At 40.6% G+C, this 22,281-nt stretch overlaps 1 protein-coding gene across 5 annotated transcripts in view; it reads left to right on the top strand.

Annotated features, from left to right (window-relative positions):
• LOC139621096 (teashirt homolog 2) overlaps window positions 1–14,914 on the top strand; it is a 103,912-nt gene extending 88,998 nt beyond the window's left edge. For all 5 annotated transcript variants that reach the window (XM_071477361.1, XM_071477362.1, XM_071477360.1 and 2 more), the window contains one exon: window positions 11,349–14,914. In XM_071477361.1, the coding sequence (XP_071333462.1) occupies window positions 11,354–14,389 (3,036 nt within the window). In that variant the 5' untranslated portion in view covers window positions 11,349–11,353 and the 3' untranslated portion in view covers window positions 14,390–14,914. The remainder of the gene's footprint in view (window positions 1–11,348) is intronic.
• The last annotated feature ends 7,367 nt before the right edge of the window (window positions 14,915–22,281 follow it).

The following is a 22,281-nucleotide window of genomic DNA, read 5'->3' as shown; positions in this document are numbered from 1 at the left end:
CATGTAGTGTAACACAGCGAGCAGGGTGGTCCCGGCAGAAGAGTCAGGAGGAGGGTGGGCCTTGGACACTACACGCTGCTTTTTCCAAAAGACCCAGTAGGTTGTAAGCCGTCCTGCTGCTCTGTGGTCCCAGCTGACGGGCCCCCGAAACACATGCTATGAATTTGAATATTTAGCGTTCAGAATTTACAGCATAACGACAAACAGATTTCTCTTGTTTTTAATTTCAAAACAGCAACACAACAGGGAAGTGGAGGGATGTTGTTTGGTAACAGTAGCTCCGGCGTATCCCCTGTGACTTTGATTATGTCCTGTTACGGGCGCCAGGCCAGAGGCAGAGCTGGCTTCATTACTGTATGGATCATCTTTTAAGTCCATTTAAGATCAACGAAAGCTATCGCAGCTAATGACAGAGACTCCGAGAAGTTCATTACACTCAAACCCTTTGATTCATTCAGCTGAGCAGTCAGTTATCAGAAACGTGAAGCTCACATGTTTCTGTCCATCTTTGGTGATTTCAATGAAATAGTTTAGTTTTTTATTCCAAGAGTTCGACTTGAAAGTTGAATCGGAGCGTTTTGCGGAGTTTGGTGAGGGGAAAAAAGTGTTTAACAGAGGAACATGTTTAACAGCAACAAAAGAGGAGAGAAGAGGAACCTCAGACACATGAATGACAAGTAATTATTTCCCTTGTCCATCAAACTGTGTTTTGATGCGAGGATGCGATCAAACATGATATGAACAACTTCAAGCCTTCAAGTGAAAATGATTCTCAAATCGTGCAAAGCCTGCGAGTGTGAGCTTTTGTGTTGTGCTGCAGCATGAATCTTTCATAAACACGCACACACATATGAACACACACACACACACACACATTGGGCAGGGCAGCCTTTTGCCTGACCAATATTATTGCTACAGCTTTTCAGCGCTAGATGACCATTGTGTATTCATTTCCATTTTAGCTTGCCAAAATGTCTTCTCACAGCAGGACAGGGGATGGAGAGAGAGAGAGAGCGACAGCTTTGTGTGTCTTTCAGTTTTGTTTTTTGTTATTTTTTTTATGTCGGTGAATACCCCCATATGCAGCGGGCTGACCGGCTGCCCCTCAGCCTCCCCGCACAGCCGTCAAACAGGACAGTGCACCGGGCAGAACATGTGGGCAGAGCAGGCTTCCAGGAGGCCTCGGGAAACACTGCATCCCTGAAACACAAAGATTAGTTTTATTATTAGCAGCTTTACATCGTGCTGTGGTTTCTGCAGAAGCCTCATAATCTGAGCTATAAAAAATATCAAGTTTAAATAATTAAAAACAATCATGGTGGTATACTGTAGTTTTAAGTATTCTTCCAAACATGCTTGCTACAGTATGTCATGAAAGCGGCTATTTGCATTAGTAGGGCAGCTTCTCCATTTTGTTTGCCAGAGCAGTGAGAGGACAGACAACAGAGGCCCTGCTTAATCCCTTTGGAGAACTAGTGCATGAATTGATATATCCTCCTCTCTCCATCTCTCCCTCTCTCTCTCCCCTCTTGCTAATGTCTTTCCTAGAACTTGAACAAACAGCCTGTGCGTGTAGGACATATAAGACAGATGTTTAGGATTACTTTCACCTCATTGCTCTATTGTGTGCACTTTAAGGGAGCTCAGCTGATGTGGAATGCCACTCATTCAGGGCTCTCTGCTCCTACAGGGCTCCTCCTGTTTATCAAAGTGCCATCTGCACTCAAGACAGAACAACACAATTTTTAAGAGGCGGGATGTTAAGGGGGATAGATTCAGTGGGACTTGGAGAAATCTGATATTTTGAATGTTGTTTTGTAGGTTAAAACATGGCAACGTATGTAACTGAGGAGTATTAGTGTTTGGTTTTTGTCATGTGTGCTTAACCCCAGAATCCCTGTTTGTTTTCTCCTTTAAAGACAACAGAGCTAACCTCCCCCTCCCTGCCTCCCCACTCATCTCAGCATGTGTGTGTGTGTGTGTTTTACAGATGTAGAAACAAACTGGCTGGACCCACATTGATATTGTTGAGGGGTGACATTATCTTTTAGCAGAGTACTTATCTAATCTGGCTGCTGTGGGAAGCTGGAGGAAGTGGCTGTGGGACAGGGGCCGGGGATGCTGCATCTTTAATTACCATTGATATCGCAATAGAGAAGAGAGGAGCGTAGCCGGCGGGGGTTGGTGGTGGTGGTGGGGTGGGGGCGGGAGGAGGGGGGGTATAAGGAGGGGGGAGTTGAGAGAGGGAGAAGACCCGTGTTCACTTTTTAATTAAGGCTCCGTAGTGTAACTCGTCAATGTACATTATTGGAAGAATGAACGTCAATGCCATTGCTTTTTCTCCCCCTCCTTTATCTCTGTCAATGATTCAAAGACATGATTTATGGTTCGTCTCCGTCTTTCAGGATCATCCATCAAGCGCTGGCTCTGCCGCAGCGCCACCCGTTGTAAATCATTCTGAAAGCCTGTCACTCATTTCCATTAACCGTTCCTCTGTCGCTCTGGTCTCCACCTCCCTCAACCTCCTTTTTTTTTTTTCTCCTCCTCTCATCCCCCCTCCTCCCTGCTTCCACCTCTCTCTCCTCCCCCTCGGTGCACAACCTACAGCCACGCAGGGTATCAGTTCCGTTCTGCTGCCTCGTCCGCCTACCTTCTTTTCAATAAATTAACCACTTTCTCCCATGCAATGAATAAAACGGCTGCGCGCTCGTCTTGCAGTCGGCACCTACTCCTCCTCCATTACAGCTGAACACCTTAGAAATGTCACGCCGCTGACTCGTGGGCTAAATGAGGATATAGCACAAAGAAAATATTTTTGTTGCACTGACTTTTCCAGTGGCAGTATTTGAACAGCTTTGAAATGTTTGCAGTGTGGTATTAATGAACATATATCCTACACGCGCAGGGCACTACATCTGCTTTTATTATGTTTCTTTTACTGTAGTTGACTTGAGGATAATTTGGCAATATGTGAGCACACGATAATAACCCATATACCTGGAGTAGACTGGGTTTTTTTTATGCATTCATTTCTGAGAAGGACTGTATTCAACAGTTAATGGAAACAACATTATGTCTGTAATTATTACATGTAGTAAAAGCAGCACTAAGTGGGCAGTCCTGCCATTAAATACTGTTGGTTTTCTGTAAATCCTACCAGTAGTTTAATTCAGATGCTCACACAATGACTGTAGTCTTTAACCAGTTTTTATTGAAACAGGTCTTATGAACAGAAATAATTGGCTCAATGGAGAGACTGTCAATCTCTTACAATGGTTGATGTGCCTGCTCTGGGGAGAGCAATTCACTGGCGTCTTTTTTCATTCTAATCAACATCTAGATATCAACACAGCAGAATACCCACAAACAGCAGAAAGCCTGTTTCAAGGGGAAACTTTCAACTATTGGGTGCCAACACATTTCACTATTTGGGCAGCCATTGTTCTCAGAATGGGCTGTCAAAGTGACAATGCACACCAGGCAAATCCAGAAGTTTGCACTTTTCAGAAAACAGCGGGCCCTAATCATTTTGTGGAGGACACTTGACAACAAATTTGCCATTAAAATGAATCTGAATAGGAGGGAGCGGGATGTTTTGAAGCATTTCTGCCTCTCTTACTGTTGCTCGTCTTGTCCCACAGAGCTCCAGGTTTGGCGGGCTCGCTTCCCTCCCTTTATGCTTGCCATGAAGCAGCCTTTGGTCCTGCTAGAAACTGACAGTACCACGCTTCAGCTGCAAATTCACTCTGTAGCCTCATTGTATTTAATGAAGGGAAAAAGTGGCAATCTACTATTAATGAACTTGGAATGTAAAAAAAAAATGCCTCCCTTTGCTGAAAACTGCATAAAACTGCTTGTACAAGGAAAGCTTTGGCTGGAACCCGTCCAGAATCTAATGAAAGATCCATACAGGGACAGAGGAGCGGGAAGAGTTAGTGAAATGCAGAATGTTTTAATAGAATACACAGAGTCTCTTCCAGCTGCACTATCAGATTCATCAAGGCCTGACCTTGATGGAGGGCTGCTGTTGTTTGGGAGGGCCCGTGTTTAGGGTTCATGCAAAGTTTATGATGCAGGGACTGTACAGTATGTACCATATACACAACTACTGATCTCAGGGGAACACCAAATGCAATCCATTCCATGGAGGAAAGAGTGAGGCTGCTGTTTTTGATACTGTAATATTATTATCATGAAATCACACATGAGATCACAAGGAAATAAAAGATCAATTTAATATTAAAGACAATTAAATCCTAGATATTGCCCCACAGACGCAAAATAAAACAGAATCATATGATGATTACAAAAAACCAGACAATGACTGAACTGGAATGGAAAAGCTCTTTATTTAGTCGGGCTAGTGGGCATGAAAAACAAACAACGCGTTAGGTACGTCGGAGTGTAGGCCATCATACCTTTCACTCAGTATCTCATAAAACTAGAACAAAGGCCTTATGTGTGCAAGGCAGTGGTCCTTTAAACGATGTCCCACTTTCCTCCCTGCTGCCACGCAAACATTCCTGACTGACATTCAATCAGGGAAATTTGAACCGAAGCAAGATGGTCTTTTATTAGTACCGCCCTGTTTGCTCGACTGGTCAGCTCCAATATGCGAAGCGGTTTGAGTGGCGTACTGTAAGATGATGGGTTCCCTCTCTGATAAGGGTGAATGAGGGGTAAACTGCTATTCTGCAGAAAGGAACCATCAGACCTCATCATGTCGCTCCTGGAGAGCCGTGTCACGGGCTCTTCAGAAACCAAGTGACAGAGCGGCACGAGGCTGCCCCCCCCCCCCTCCCTTGCTGAAAGTAGAAAATACACTGGAGCTGAAGCCGCCCCGCTTCTGCTCTGCCAACTGGAACTTTGTATCAGTCAGGGCAGAAAAGATCATCTATAATCTGACAAATATACACTGAGGCTTTTAAGCCTCTTCAGTTGTAACGTTACCCTACACACGCTCGCCAAATTGTTTATATTTACCTCCGCTTGTTAGCAGAAGAGGACGAATAGAAGGCAGTGGCGCTGTGTGCAGTATATTTTTTTTACTGTTTACACAAAACAGCACATTACAGCTTATTCAGCAGCCAGTAATTTAAAGAGTTGGTACATCTAAATTACAAAACAACATATTTTCTCACTTACCTCTGGTGGCATCTGGCCAGGCAGACAGTTTTGGATTTTATTTATTTATTTTTGCTCAGGTTTGCAGATGTCTCTCTCTGAGATTTCAGATTATTGATTTCAGTAAAAGCAGCAACATGACACAAAAAAAAATACTCCATTACCATTTAAATTGCTATATTAGAAATTTTACTCAGTAAAAATTCTTATATTAGAAATTTTAGTTGGTAAAAGTACAGAAAACTTAGTTTTGGCTCCTCTCAGTGTCATAATATTGTATTATTACATCATTATTATTGATGCATTCACTTGCAAATTATACTTCTAATCCTGTAGTTGACTGAAGTGGAGCTAATTTTAACTGGTACATATACAATACTTTGATTTGTTTAATTCATAACAAAGCATCATATTTTACAAACTGATCACATGTTTTAATCTGAAAGTAACCTTTAGCTGCAGCTGTCAAATAAATGTTGTAAAAAGCACAATGTCTCTCTCTGCAAGAAGAGGAGTTTAAGTGTAAAGTAGCATGAAAAGGAAATACTTAAGTACCTGAGAAATGTACTGCAGTATTTGAGTAATATATACTTCCGCAGATTTGAAAAATCTCAAAGACTCAAAACCTGAGCAAATGAAACCAAAAGTATTTGCATGTTTCTAATCAAGATGAACCCTTTAAAAACGTCTAACCTCAGAGCAGTTCTCTCCATGTACATCATTATATATTACATACAAATAGAATACATCCACCTGACTGTGTGATGCTGGTTTGGTAAAGACCTATGAGACCGGGTGGGAGTGTTATGTGTGTGTAATTGTCTCTGCCGGTGCTGATAGGAGACCCTTTGGTTAGATGCAACACCAGGCAGCTGCATGTGATGCGGCGGCTGTGGCACGTTTAAAGTGATGACTTAGGTGCTGGAGTGCAGATTGCAATGCTCTCCCACCGCTCACTTCCAATTAGGCAGCGGGCCGACTGATGCGTCTCGGAGCAGAAGCTTCTAGTAGGCATCAAAAGGAGCAGCTCTGCTCCGTGACATCATGGAGGGAAGGGAGCTCCTGGAGCTAATCAGGGCAATCTGATGTGGCTCAGTAAATATCATGATTAGCCTCCATGCAACATACAAGGACAGAGTTTTAGAAATTCCCTCATTTGTATCATTCAATAAAAAAACACCCTTATAACCCAAACTAAACAGGCTCCAAACCTGAGCAGCTCAGAGCTTCAGATATTTTTTGTGTGTTGGCTGTGCATTGCAGACTTCTCTGTATTTTTAGTTAACAGAATGTTGGTTGTGAAAACATTTTTGATTAATTGCCATAATTATTGTGATCATTTTTGCCCAAATGAACAGCCAGATGGCAGGATATGGTGTCATATTTGCGATCCTATCATATTAATCTGGCTCTGGGTCCATCTGAGCACATTGTGCCATTTGCTGTGTTCACAATCTGTCCTCAAGTCGTCCATGTCTTTTTTTTTTTTTTTTCCTTTTTGAGCTGTGAGTTTTTATTTGATTATATTAGACTATTAAATATTAAAGTTGAGTGTGTATTAAAGCAAGGCATTTATCTGCATGAATAGCTTGTGTTTAGTGAAGTAAGTAATGCGCTTTAAGTAACATCTCCATCATGCATACAAAAATTAACACAAGTGTTTCTGTCTCATGGTTTTGTAGTCGCAGCCTCAGAGAGATCCAACAAAACCACTTTGTGGGGGTTCATGGCTGCTTTTAACCCACTTTTCATTATCTAATCTACGTTTTGTCCCCTTTATCTTGACCATAATGTGTACCACAAAACGGTTAATAACCATTTCCTTCTAAACACAGCACAATATAGACTCAGCTACAGTGTGTCTGCATAGTTTTGAATAGCTTTTCAGGACATCATTGGAGTAATTTAACACCAAAGTGTTGAAATGAAATAATGGGTCAGATGGGAACTAATGACACATTCCTGTTTAAAAAGCAAGTCAAAAACTATTTCGTTCTGTGATATCAATTAACCTCCAGACACAATTTTTGTCAAAGAGAGTAGACTGAGTGTGATTGTTCTCTCTTTACTCTGCAGTGTCCTTGGGCTCGGGGAGACTGTTTCCTGACAGGGAACAATGAAGAGAGAGGTGTTTACAGATCTTTTACAGATGGCTCCGGGGCTCAGAATTAGCTCTTCACCATTTCTCATGTGATTCGGTTCAGAATTAACTTCAGATGTGTCATCAAGACTATCATCAGGATGTCTGACAATGTGTCTGTTTGATCTTGACGTGCGCTGCTCACTGAGTTAGTCAGATATCACTGTCAAATATTAAACCTTGTGGCATGTGTGTCTCATTCTAATGATAGCTCACATCATGGTGACTTTTATAAAACGCACCATCCTGTTTCTGACGCTACAGTCACAAAAGAGCCTCATAACTTTGGAATTGTGTTTTGAACGTCGAGTACTTTTTGACTGACATTTCACACCTATTTATAACAGCAGACGAGTACAGTTGCTTAAGTGTTGTTAAATGTACAGACACAATTAACTGGGCACATTTGCTTACATGTGAAAGGAGAAGCTGATGATAGTTACCGAGCCAGCCTGGGGATTTTATCAGTGATCCTGACCTGCGTTGTTAGCGTGTGCTCTGCCAATCCAGCAGAAGGCCTTCTTCTCTTTTTTTTTCTCCTCTTTTTTTTTTTCTTTACACGGCATAAATCCGGGAGATGAAAATGTCATGGAGCAGGTTCATTTTGCAAAGAGGTTTTGATTGCCATGCGCGTGTAATTGATTGTTCCAAGGACAGGGGGAAATCTAGAAATGTCATAACAGTCCTGCTTAGGTTGGTCCCACCGCTAGGCAATCAATGAGAAGTAAAAAGAGATATTGATTTGTGAGCAGCAAAAACTGTAGCTTGAGACAACCAGAGAGCACTGGGGAAAGTGGCACAGACATGCAGACCTGTCACTGGCACCTATGAATTACCCAATCTTCTCTGAAGATAGTGTTACCTCGGATACTCACAAAGTCCTGCGCTGGGTATTGCAGCTGTCCATTAGCTAAGCTCCTCAGGCTGCTAACTCTCTGCGGCTTGTCAGATTAATGAAGGAAATGTTGACCTTCCAAGGGATAAATGTTGATGTTCTCACCATTACAAAAGTTTCTACTGGCGTGTTGATATTGGAAACAGAATGCCCTTTTACAGCTGGCGCACGCATTTCTAAGATGATTGACACATTTTGAATAGACTCACTTAGACGCACAGGAGGAGGGATTGTGCTCTATGAAGACGTTGGTTAAAGTTGAGTTGTAAATATGTAAGCCTCAGCACCGAACCAGTTGGGCAGCACGAATATAGCAGTTAATGTAATGTACTATTTCCTATGCAGTTCGCTGGTTTTTCTAGATGTAGTGAAAAAGCCTTTTGGCTCAGAAACAGGCTGCTGCTTCTGTAAATCCAGGCCCTGCTATGCCAAGAGTCTGTTCTAACGGATAAAGGTTATAAACACTTCAACTGCCTGATTTATGATGGACACCTCAGGTTTTTTGACCTTTGCATATCTCTGTCTGAAGATATAAATTTGTAGTGACACAGATTGGAAGCTTTACAGCAGTTTATGACATGCTAAATCTCAGGCAAGGCATGCCAGCCTCTTGTTTTGTAACAGCTAGTTAGGCAGGGAGTTGCCTCGTGTGGACTCTGACACATTTTCATTTCCTTTTTTTTCCTTCAGGTTCTGAAAAGAATGTGCAAGCAAGTGCTGCTGTGACACACAAGTTCTTTCACTCTCAATATTGCTGTTTTATTCTTGACAAACTTGTTTGTGATTGATGTAATGACCTGTTATAGGTGTTGTCTGTTGGCATTGTCCTTGAAACTGGTCTTGTATTAAGTAAACAAGTAATGCTGCCTGGCATGGCAGTGGTAGACCAAGACCTGGCAGAGCACAGTCACAAATGGTGTGAGATGCAGAGTTAGACGTGCGGGTATCTTGGAGTGATTCCTGCCAGAAGGTTAATTGGTGCCTCTGGATGTCTGCTACTTAGGGCATCTGATAGAAAGCCATAGAACAGCAGGAAGGGCAGCTGTTAATCTCTGTCAATCCCATCCTCAAATACCAAGATAAGGCACAAACATTCACAGTAAAACTGATACAACTGCATGTAAGTGGTTATTTCCAGGAAAACTGTGCTTTGTCAAATGCACATTTTTTTTACTAATAGAGCAGGTCGTAGTGAATGGCATGTATTGGTGAATTTTAAAGTACATAAACTATGCAGGAAATAGCCATTACATAGTGGTGTGTACTAGGAATGAGTCATTTCTATTTAACCACCACTGAAGTGGAAAAATGCTCATCTCCCCACTTTGGTGCACGTTCGTACCAGTCCTTCAGTGTTAGTGATGACTTTGAAGAGAAAGGACATCAACTGGGAGCTTGTCATAGCCATTGGTGTTCTCCTTCACTGTGAATACTATATATAAGACTATAAATAAAACATACCTCTGTGCTCTTGACAACTCTCTCCCTTAGCATCAAGGGTGTTTTGGAGGCCATCACTGATCTCGCTTGGCCAATCAAAACATCTCTCTTGCGGTGGATCAAGGTCAGAGCACACTGGGGCTCTTGGGTGTGTGTGTGTGTGTGCGTGTGCAGGCTCTTATTCACGAGGCCCCATTCTCCATGTTTGTTTTGAAAGTCCGAATCCCATCTCCATCTCCGTCCATTAGCTGGCAAGCAGTTCACCTCCAGGGTTTCTCTTGAGGCACTTTTGAAATATTGATAAAAAAAAAAAAAAAAAAAGTCTTATTTTCAGAAGGCAAAGAAGGGAAGACGTTCTATGGGCCGCCCAGTGTGGGACTCCTGAGTGCTCGGCTTCAGCCGTCCCCTCATGGAGTGCCCTCTATTCAGAAAAGAAATATTAACCACGTGAAATGCATAAGTGCCTGGACAAGGCTGTTATGTCCTATTCATATTTAACTCAGAGCACATCTGCCACATCTCTCCCAAAATGCACATTTTCCCGCATGACTATGAGGCGGAAAATATCTCAGATATGTGACAACGCTGACAAACTGCATTTATTGCCGGATGTCTTGAAAAGATATGCAAACATTGGTTGTGATAGCGTTGACGTGGGTTTCCGGGCGGTTAGATTTAGATTTAAAATAATCAGAAATAGTTATTGTCAGAGAGGACATTTTAATCTTCTGTAGCTGCGTTCATATGATGTTGAGCAGGCCCTGCAGCCACATGAACAGCCCTCCGTGCTGAGTCAGAGTTTCTGCTAATTGGATGATGGGAAATGTGTCAATTAGAAAAACTGTTGTTTAATTATCTGTTAATTGAAGCAATAATGTTTGTGCTCTATGAGTTGGGAGAATGAACAGGTGAATAATGAAAGAAGTAATTGCTGTTTATGAGACTGTCAGAGAAAATATAATGACATGACAGATTGCCAGTAATCTTTTGAATTTTCGTATAATTGTCTAGTTTTAACACTGATAATTGAATCAGCTTTTCCACCAGCATGATCAGCATCTTCATCAGCATTCGCATTTACAACATATTTTTATTTTGCTGTCAACAAAATCATTTTCCCAGTGTTGAGGCACTGATTATTGAAACCTGTGATAGTCTCTAAATGTCCTCTGATGTCATGTTTTCTCATCTTTCTTAGTCAAGCCTTTTAATTGATAGACAGCAATGCGAGACATTAGAATATCTGCCTTTGTGTTAAGCCATTCTTCACATGTAGCTTCAGGAAGACTGAGATGTTATCCAGAACAGAAGGCTTGCATTTTCATTTCAGTTTTGTGACATCCATAATCACTATGGAATAGGTCATTTGCAATAACACTTAACAGGCCCTAGAAGAATCAATTTCATTTTGTCACTCAGTGGCTGGTGATTGTTGTAAACATCTCAACTTGAGGCCAGAAAAACCTTGGACACAGCACTACGTCAATGGCCTGTCGTGAATCACATGGTGCTGTTGCACCAGCAGCAGTCTGTTAGTAAAGACATTATGTCCAGCTATACTCTCCAACCACCCAAGGCACAAAGCAGCTTTTATTACGTTGTCTTAAATGGCTTCTCTCAGAAAATGTATATTTTATGTTCTATGTGGGTTTTCTAAATGTTTTAATATGTCAAATGAATTATAAAGTAATCAAACTGTAATGAATTATATTGTAATGTCATTAATTTCTATGTTTCTTCCTTTTCTAGTGTACATGCCTGATGAAGATGCTGTTCTTCAGGATTCCATCGCTGAGGAAGACGGTGAAAACGACACTCAGACTGAGGAGGAATGCTCAGAGAAGACCAGCCCCAAAGTGTCTGAGGACAGAGAGCTCGACAACAAGAGCTCTAACACGTATAGCAACCAGAATTCTCCCATTAGTGTCCTTTCCAATCAAGAGGCAGAGTTGGAGTCACGCCTTAGTGACAGCAGTGACAGACTTTCAGACTTCAAAACCTCCTCGCCACCTGAGAGCCAGAGGGATGACGAAAGTCGCAGCTCCAAACACAAAGAGGAGACGGGCAGCAGCTTGGAGAAAATGAGAGCAGCCTATGCAAACTTTCTCTCTGATTCCTACTGGACGGGGATAGGAATGGACTTGAAAATGGCCAAAAACACCAGCAAAGCCAACTGCGACAGCACCAACGGAAGCACCAAAAGCGAGTTTGATTGGCACCAGGATGCACTCTCTAAGACCTTGCAGCAGACACTCTCCCCAAAGCCTGTGTCCAAACCCAACCTCTTTAGCTCTGTCCACCTGTACAGGCAAACCACCAAGCCCTGTGGCTCGGTGTTCACAGGAGCCAGCCGGTTTCGCTGTAAAGATTGTAGTGCAGCTTATGACACTCTTGTGGAGCTGACAGTCCATATGAATAAGAGTGGACACTACCAGGACAACAATCACAGCAAGCAGAGTAATTCCTCTGCTTCGTCTTCTAAATCAAGGAAAAGAAATTTGCAAGATATGGAAGGGAAGGAGGATGCACAGAAAGTTTTGAAGTGCATGTTCTGTGGCCACTCATTTGACTCACTCCAGGATTTGAGCGTCCATATGATTAAAACTAAGCATTACCAAAAAGTGCCTTTAAAAGAGCCAATCCCAGTAATCACACCGAAATTGTTGCCACCAGCAAAGAAACGGGCCTTTGAAACAGCAAGGCCTTGCTCCCCTGACTCTACGACTGGTGTATCTGGCTACACTGAGGCACAACGGGCTGCCGCCATGTCAAATGCCAACAACAATCGCTATGGCTATCAGAATGGAGCGAGTTACACTTGGCAGTTTGAGACGTGCAAATCTCAGATTCTTAAATGCATGGAGTGTGGAAGCTCTCATGACACCCTTCAGCAGCTCACCACGCATATGATGGTCACTGGACATTTCATCAAAGTCACAAATTCAGCCTCTAAAAAGGGTAAACAGTTAGCGCTTGACCCCCTGGCCGTAGAGAAGATCCAGGGTTTAGCCGATCCGGCTGCCAGTGACACTGAGGGAGAAAAGGTGTCTCCAAAAAATGCTTCCCCTGGGAGGAGTGACAAGGATAGCCAGGGGGAAGGTACATCAGACAAAATGGAAGACACTGAAGCTAAAGATGACAAGCAAGAGAGTGAAGATCAAAAGGCAGGCAATGGGGCTTTTAAGTACCCTTATCTCCGTGAAGAGGATCTTGAACAAGACTCAGGTGGAGGAGGGGACATTCTTAAATCTTTAGCCAACACAGTGGCCTCTGCCATCAATAAAGCTCAAACAGGGACACCAAGCTGGAGTGCCTACCCGAGCATTCACGCTGCCTATCAGCTCTCTGGCATCATCAAAAGCGCCCCTCTCTCTGCATCTCCCCCTACTCAGCTAAAGCAGACATTTAACCACAAGCTGAGACCGATTGCCCCAAAGGGGAAGTTATACCATGGTGCTGTGGGAGCTGAGACTCCCCAGGGACAGCATCAAAATGTGGACATCAAAAAAGAAAAGGTTGGCATTAGTGATGGTAAAGAAAGCCAGAATATTAAGTTTGATCTGGTTGAGAATGATGACAGCGATTGTCAGGATGATTCCTCTTCCTCTTCAAAGCTTGATGCAGACTGTGTGAATGAAGGGAGTGAAGGGATCAAAGGGAAGTTGAGCCCAGATTTCTCTGACAGAGGGAAGACACCAAGCCCTTCTGTCAGCAATGGCCGCAGCACTACTTCAGAGCCTCTCAGTGACACTCCGGATATACTTGGCATAAACCCTCTTAGTGCACTGCAGTCAGTTCTGAACAATCATCTGGGCAAAGCAAATAAGCCCAATAACTCAAGAGTAGATAAACTATCTGCTCACGCCCAGTCTATTTTTGCTGACATAAATCGTAGCAGTGAGAAACCAGCTTTAATGCTTGGAAATCCCATAAGAAATAGGCCTGATAACACCTTTCTCTTTGTTAACGATGACCAACCAATAGACCTGACGAAATCTAAACACAGCAAGCGGAGTTCAGCTCTACTACAGCCCTCCACACCGATGCCACAGAAATATGCTCTGTCTGACATAGCTGACATGGTTAAAGTTCTTCCAAAAGCCACAACGCCAAAACCCTCCATACCGCCAAGGATCCCAACTATGAAACTGGAATCAGACGTCAGGCGTTTTGAGGATGTCTCTGCCGAGGTGTACTCCGTCCACAAGCGTAAAGGTAGACAGTCAAACTGGAATCCTCGCCATCTCCTCATCCTGCAAGCTCAGTTTGCCTCCAGCCTTTTCCAGACCTCTGAGGGGAAGTACTTGCTCTCAGACCTCGGCCCTCAGGAACGGATGCACATCTCCAAGTTCACTGGATTGTCCATGACCACCATAAGCCATTGGTTAGCAAACGTAAAATACCAACTGCGCAAAACTGGAGGGACCAAATTTCTGAAGAACATGGACACAGGCCACCCAGTCTTCTACTGCAATGACTGTGCTTCCCAGTTTAGGTCACCGACCTCATTCATTTCCCATCTGGAATCCCATCTCGGGTTCCAAATCAAAGACATGTGCAAAATGCCGGTAGAGCACCAGACGAAGGTAGAGGAGCCAGAACTGTCGAAGGTCCTCAGTGTCAGAGCCACAGAGGCTCTAGTCACAGACGAGGACATTGACTCAAAGTTCAAATGTAAGCTCTGCTGTCGGACATTTGCAAGTAATCATGCAGTCAAACTCCATTTGAGTAAAACTCACAGCAAATCCCCTGACAACCATTCACAATATGTGGAAATGGACAAAGAGTAGTTTTTCTTTCATATTATTGTCACTTTTTTCCCTTTTCTTCCTTTTTTTATTTTAATACACGGGTCAGATATTTCAAACCATTTTCCAATTAGCGTTGTGTAGTGTGCATCATTATTAAAACATTTCATGGAGTACAGCAAAGACACACTGGTTAGAAATTGTATAAGGAAACACTAAGAGATACTTTTGCACCCTGCTCAAATGCATCACCAGTAATGAAATGTATTACTGCTTGAAGAAACATAATTGCTGATGTTTGCATGCAATAGCCCTGGCTATGACTACTATTTATTTGTATGATATGTCAAGTTTCAATTGTATTTCAAAGACAAAATAATGAACTAATTGTACTTTACAACTTCTGTGATACAGTACACCTGCATAAACGTGCAGCTGTCAAAACAGGTAGCCCGACACATGATAACACACAAGCAGACCTGTACAGTGTATTGCTATGTAAAGATTGTTTTGTGTTGCAATGATAGAAGAGAAAAAAAAAGCACTTTAATAAATGTTTAATCACCAGTTTAGACTCGGATTCTGTACATGACTCAAAAATGGTTAGACAGTTTAGAAACAAGGATATTTCACATGTAAATATATTTTAGAAGAAAAAAAGAAAAAAACAGTGCGTTTCATGCAACAAGGATAACAACAAGACAGATGATACCTGTGATACCTGCACCTTTTTTTACTTATTCAAATAAAGAGTTAACATTTGATAACAGCTTGTTTTCTTATTTTTTTTCAAGATGTTTCTTTAATAATTACACACTGACTGATGAAATGACAAACATGACATAAGGTATAATCAGCATCTAATTTTCATGTTACAAATATTAAGTAGATAATTTCCTAATAGTTTTCTTGAAAGTTTCCCAGAAAGTTTTGGTAAAATTTGGCACTAAATACAGAGAAATAGTAACTGTTTAAGTGGTGCACTTCCAATTAAAAATATTACAATTAATTTCAATCCTCAGGAGTTTTTAGTCAGCTTAACATGCAAAAATGTGACATTTTGCTGCAGGCAAGCATACAATTCAAGATACATGGAGAATAAAGTTTAAACTTTGAGCCTTTCTTTTAAGGAAATTCCTATTTTCCCTATAATTAGAACCAAATTAGGTCTTTCCAGGAAGCATGAAGAAATCATCAGGAAAACATTCAGAAATTACAGAGCCATAAAATCCACTTATATTCATATTCACAATATCTTTCTCATCTATTACGAGTTTTTAGATGCACAGAGAACCTCTATGAGACAAAAGGAGAACATCCTCACTCTGTGCACTACACTGCATTGTCTTTCTCACCCTATGACTTTTAGATACACCTCAAAGATATATCTTCTTGTCAGACTTTATTGCTTTCCTGTGAACGCTGCTGCTGTTGCTGCAAGATGGTATCATAACAATTAAACATATTTCCTCCAGCTCTATTATTTCAAGGCTATTAAAAATAATTGCCTTCTAAATTCATAAACATTTTATGCAATTCATCTCTTTTCAAGCAATCAAGTCCTCAATTACCTCCACCCATCAAATCTCTATTTTATAACGGGCAACTGACATTTGATGGTAAATGGGAAAAAGCACATGGGCACTGTGGTGATTTGAATGCTGTGACACCAACTTGCCCCCTATTGTTGGAAATGAGCAGGCAATCACGTTGTTCATCAGATGACTCCTAATGCAGTTAAAGTATTCAGCTATAATTTCTCCCCGCATTTATAATTACTGTCAAAGACCACACACCTCAGTGAGCAGATTAAAGCTATAAATTATTTAGTGCCTTTCTTCGCCGATGGATCTCTGATTTGTCTGTAGGGCCATTATGTTTTAGAGGAGCAACTTATTCTAAATTGAAGCAAGCATTGTTCTTAAGCTGCAGCAAAAAAAAAGGAGAAAAAAAAGGAGCAATGCTAAACGGATTTTATCGTTGTTATTTTGTTTTGGTTTTATTTATCCGCAGCAGTTCTCCATGTGTAGATCCAAATCATTATTCAGAACATACATGAGCTACAAGCACATTTTGAGGATTCAGCACAACCTGGTAGACATTCACCCAAGGCTAACCAAAGAAAAATGCTATCATCAGTGCAATCACAGGGGGAAATTAGTTGTCTCTGACCATAATTTGCTCTAATAAGTCAAAGTCAATGTGGGATTTATTGTTAGTACACAAAAGTGTTACATAGCTGTGCAAACTTTTGTAAGGTTGATACAGTTCTAATCATGCAGTCGCCAGTCAATTGAAGGTGCATAAAATGGGTGGAAATCGAAATGCATACGAGCTGCTTCCGTTTCTCACATAATCATGATGCTCTCTAATGTGAATACATGAGTTATTAAACACTAATATACTTCAGGTAACGCATCTCAGGTAATTAAGCGAAATAAACCTGTAATTCTTTTGATGCTTTATATTAATTCATTTTGGATGTTTGCATATTAACACAGTTAATCGCACCGCACATCTAACACGTCATGGCTAATTACAGATCACGGATTTCTGCAATTACACATACAACACACACACACACACACACAGACAGACACACAATCTTGGTTTTAAACTGATTGATTATGATAAATATTATGCATAGTAGCATGGTCATACATGGACACACACACTGTCTGTATGAAAGAAATTCAACATATAAAACATAAACATACATTTTTTTGCTGCATTAGCCAGAGCACTAGGCAGATGACACAGTCATAAAGCTTGACTGCATCCATGGTTCCCCTTAATGAAAATGAAAAAAAAAAAGAAAATTAAATTAATAAGAAAAAATGCAGTTTATATGGATAAGTCACGTCCCAGACCTTTTCTCTCAAAGAAATTACTCTAAATGTAGTGAAGCCAATCAAAAGCCACAGCCCGCTCCTATAATTTATTATTTTCGTTATTAAAAATCATTGATTTCCCAAAGTCTAGTTGTGAAATTGTTTTGAAATGTATTAAAGCCTCAGAAATGACTCGAAACACCAGAGGAGCTTACATTTGTCCTAGCTTGGAGTTACTTTTTAAAACAGTTCTAATAGCTTTGTTGAAAAATCAAATTATGCACATAAGTACACTTGCATTGCAGACGCAGTGAAACCCGACCTTAGCAAACTTGACGCCAGCTCGCATTTGCAAATCCTGTGTCAATCTGTCATTAAACATGCTATCAAATAATGATAAGTGTACGCCGCTTGCTTGCACTAGCGTGCGTCTCCCTGATGCTGATGTGCTGTAATAGGGCAAATGTGCATCAGAATTTGCCTGCTTGGATACACACAAAACATTTACACTGTGCCTGACTTTGCTTCGCCCTGTGCCAGACAAGCATGGATTCTCTGCATCATCTGGCCTGTAAACTGGAAGAGGAGGGGGGTAGAGGGTTCAAAATGTTCATCACACAGCAGCAGGGTAATGACTAGCTCATGTGTTTAATGAAGGGCTTTAGAACTTATAGCTATAATGACCCACATCCTAACTCCCTTTTCTCCCATTTATTCTCCCCAAAGTCCTCAGGTTATTATGTCCCTCTGAGAAATATCCCAGAAAGAGCATTACATCTCTCCACACACATCAGAACATTTCATTGTCATTTTATCTGCATGGTACCGTTACAGAAACTCTGAGATGATTTTATTTTCAAATGTGGAGGAGCAAATATTTTAAAAGTACTGAAAAAATATACCTAAACACTACACCTCTGCTTTTTTTTGTAAACAATAAGCTGTAAAATCAGCTTTATAATGAATTCTGCCTCCTGAGATTATGAGCTCTACAAGACAAAGAGGAATGCATGTGTGTCTGCTCTCTAACATACATCATATCTTCCAAATAGCCCATAGTCCTCCACTGTTAATGGTGTTGCTTCAAATATGCTAATTAAGCAAAAATAAGTGATGAATGGAATACATTTGATCAATCAAGTAGGCCTAAGCCCCTGGTGCTGCATATTCATTGTACATCATGAATATGAAACCAAAGTCATTTATCAAATATCAGTTGCACATTTGTATCTTATTAATCATACATGCTGAAACTTCTGTCTTGTCAAAAAAAAAAAAAAAAAGCTGAAGGTTGATGAAGCACTTGCAAAAAGGATTAAACTCAGGGAACTCGGAGTAGTGCTTCAGTCATAATGCATGAAGTATTTTCAAACTTACAGAATCTTAAACAGTCAGTCGATCCTCGCTCCTGATAACGTTCAGACCATCCTCACCCTTTGCACGTTTGCCTTTTTAATTATTTCTCCCCCTTTTTTTCTGTCTTTTAGATATTCACTGGTAATGATTGCTTAATGATTACAGATATTCACCACTGCTTAGCTTTCAAAAGGGTGGTTTTACCAGTGAGCCATGCTTAAGACTAAAATGTTTTTTTTCTGAGCAGTATGACAATAATTGTATTATATAATAATGTATATATTTATCAAAAGTACCAAGTACAATATCCAAATGTGGGAGCTGAAATTTTATTGATAAAGGTAAAATGGTGTCTCAACACACCAAGAATTGTGGTGCTATAAATCATATTATATCATATACATAAAGGAACATACCTGTGCAAAAATCACATTATCATCATTTTCATATATTTTGCAGTGAAAAAAAGAAATTCAAAAATGACCATTCTAACTGAAATCGTGACTCATATCGCAATATCTGCCAAAATAATCACAATATGGTTTTTTTCACATATCGTTCAACCCTGATTTTAGTAAAGCTTTTATTAAAAATGTACTTTAAATATCCATGTTTAGGATTCATAAGCAGTAAACATTTAATAAATGTTCCATAACACACTATAATGTAATTGTAAGCAGATATAGTGATCATTAATGTATTTGTCAACATCTATATGTCCCAGCTGACCCATACAACTACATAATACATTTATTAATGTTTGTAAACTGTTTACAAATGCAAAATATGCTAAAAATGTGTTAGCATACTGGGCAAATTCAATTACATGTAGACTACATGTCAGGGTGAAGCATCACATATTTTTCAGTAGAAAGAGAAACAACCTTCAGCAGAAACATAAATAAATAATTGATTCACAACAAATGAGTGAACAAAAAGGTGAATAAATAAATCTAATTTTCTATTTTAGCTGATATATGCCTTTTTTCTTTTAAATGATACCATTAGCTGTGGCAAAACCTCTGTGTAACAATGTGTGGAGGATTTCATTGCCATCATATACTGGATGGGAGAACTAACACTTGATTGCCAGCAGTTCATCAGTGCATCCTTCATATTTGTCACCCAGCCTGCCTCAAGGCAGCGTGCTAGCTCAAATTGAAGCTGACATCTTCCAAATATGAAAGCAACAAATCACACATTTTTATTGGGCTTAATCTCCAGCCTAGCCCCTTGCAGACGTCAGCACAATCATGGACGCTGCTCTCATTCTTGCCGACTGGCTGCTTGTGTCTCCCGAGCATCTCTGGACGCACAGAGCAAACACAAATGGCGAGACACCGGAGATGGGAAGGGGGTGACACCTGTGCTTATTAGGAGGCTTTAATATGTTGGCAACAACATGTGCAACTCATGTAACTCAGATAGTGATTTGAATGATCTGTGGATGAGCTATAAATAGAGATTATATCTGGAACCTTGCTGTGTTGTGACAGTTGAAAAGTGGATGTCCTTTTGACTCACTGGATTATTCAGTTGTTCGACTTGTTCATTCACATTTGATATTTATTTTCTTTTAATATTTTTTTCTCTGAACTTTTAGCAGGCGGTTGAGTAGGAGTTATGTTTGAACACTGAGAAAAGCGCTGAAGTTGCAAGGACAGACCTGAAAAAAGACTGACGGTAAACGCACATAGAGGATAGATAATGAAATTAATGTCAATGCAAATACATTTTCTGAGAAAACATGTCAGACACAGTATGTTTCTAAAGGTTCAACCAAAGATAAATAATAGTCAGATTTTGATTATTATTTATCTTTTTGGTCTTTGAAATCTGAAAACCAGATCATTAATGACAGCAAATGAGTGGTAACTAATTTGCATTTAGGAGGAATTACACTTAGAGTGAGTAAACACTTTTTAAATTTAACAATTGCTAGGTACAGACAGGGGACCAAAAGGATGTGAAGAAAAAAATATGAATATTCTTAGGACCTTAGTTATGGTAGAGTAAATTATAACATTTCATTTTACACAGGGGTTAAAAAGGGAAGCTTTAGAAAGATTAAACTATATGAAGTTTATGAATACAGGCTGCCAACAACCTCACGATCCAAGGGGAATAAAATAAGAACTATGGAGAACTCTAAGGAACATTAATAAAATCACTATGATTTATTCTGCTGGACCAGATTATCATGCGCTGAAGAAATGCATAACTGAACGCCTTTACCTTCATCCTGTGCCATGTGAATAGACAAAACATATCCTAACAGGAACCATAAAGACTCTAAAGTTCTGGAAGCAAACAGAAACCCAGTCACTTTTTGTCAGATTCTTGCCAAAAGAAACCCATTTGTCGTGAGAGTCTGATACCAGAGAGTGCCAGTGTGTGACAAGGGGGCTTTAAATGTTCTTCAAAGATAAACTGAACTAAACAGCCAGTGCCAAGAGGAACAAGATAGCAACTGACTACAGCTCTCTGTCGGACCAGGCACTCACTAGATGTATTGTTGGTGTAATTTCCAGCTTGACATTGGCCACAGTGAGAATTAGGCTTGTCTGACCACTCGCACGAGAAGACTGGTATCAAGTACATTGGATAATGATACATTCGTGTATGAGGTCAGGAACCTCAGCTGCTGCTGGTCCGAAGCAGAGTATAATTAGAGATGTTGATCGTCACTAACTCTCCCCCACAGCCCCAAAAGTCGCATTGTTTTCTCATTTGTCAGGTAAGCATTAGCATGTTCAAATATTAGCCAGGGTTGCAATGCTAGCTAAGATCATGGTGTTGGGGGCTTAGGACACAAAGTGACTCCTGGGTATAAACAAAATGCTTGAAAAAGGTCAGGACATGAGTGCGAGCAAAAAGCTTTTTCTCTGTTTTCTTTAAAGGAGCTATTTGTAAGTTTTGCTATTGATACATAGACAGCATTAGCATTTAGAGCTGTTGTTAACGTGATATTGACTCATATTTCTATCAATGTATTTTCTTCTACTGAAGTTAGCATGCTAACCAGCTAGCACTGGCCCATTTACTCACTTTCCGATAGCGACTCACTGCAGCTGCTCACTTAGCGCTGCTCCGAGGGCAAATTATAACCTTTGTCTTATAAAAGCAAGACCAAGCAAGCGCCACCACCTGCTCCTGGCAACAAACCACGTTTGGCAGAGTGAACTTACAAACAGCCCATTTATACTTGCATTCATTGATTTTTTTTTCATCCCCTTGGGGGCAGCAGAAAGAAACTTTACACAGAACAACACGTTGTCATCTTATTAAGTTGTTGTGGCGAACATGCAAGCAAACAGTTGCTTATTTACACGTTCAGCAGATAGAAAGGAATATTAGCATTCATTTGTAATTGTGTTTCTGGTTAATATTCACTCTTTTCTTGGTCTCCACCATGTCCTGGAGAAATATCTGGTTCTTAGCTGCTAAATGCTCCACTATGTTCACTGGCTAGTTAAATGATCTAAGGGTTGTTTAACTTTTGTGGTTTCGTACTGGGCAGGTAGCAAACAGCAGGTTTATCTGAGCTTTTTGTTGGAAACAAGCATGATGATCATGGTGAGACTGAGCCAGATCAGTGACTGTGTAAAACCACAATTCTGTTAACATTTAACATCGCAGATTTCTCCACTGTGGGACTAATAAAGGATGTCTTAATCTTAATCTTAATCTTAATCATACATAGTCATCTCATCTGTTGCTAATGTAAAGGTACAGACTAGAGCATCT

Source organism: Trachinotus anak, unplaced genomic scaffold (assembly GCF_046630095.1).
Source record: "Trachinotus anak isolate AG129_WGS33_773 ecotype Australia unplaced genomic scaffold, CSIRO_AGI_Tana_v1 ptg000004l, whole genome shotgun sequence".
Lineage (NCBI taxonomy): Eukaryota > Metazoa > Chordata > Actinopteri > Carangiformes > Carangidae > Trachinotus > Trachinotus anak.
Note: the sequence above shows the minus strand (reverse complement) of the source record. Positions and strands in the feature narration are given on the sequence as shown.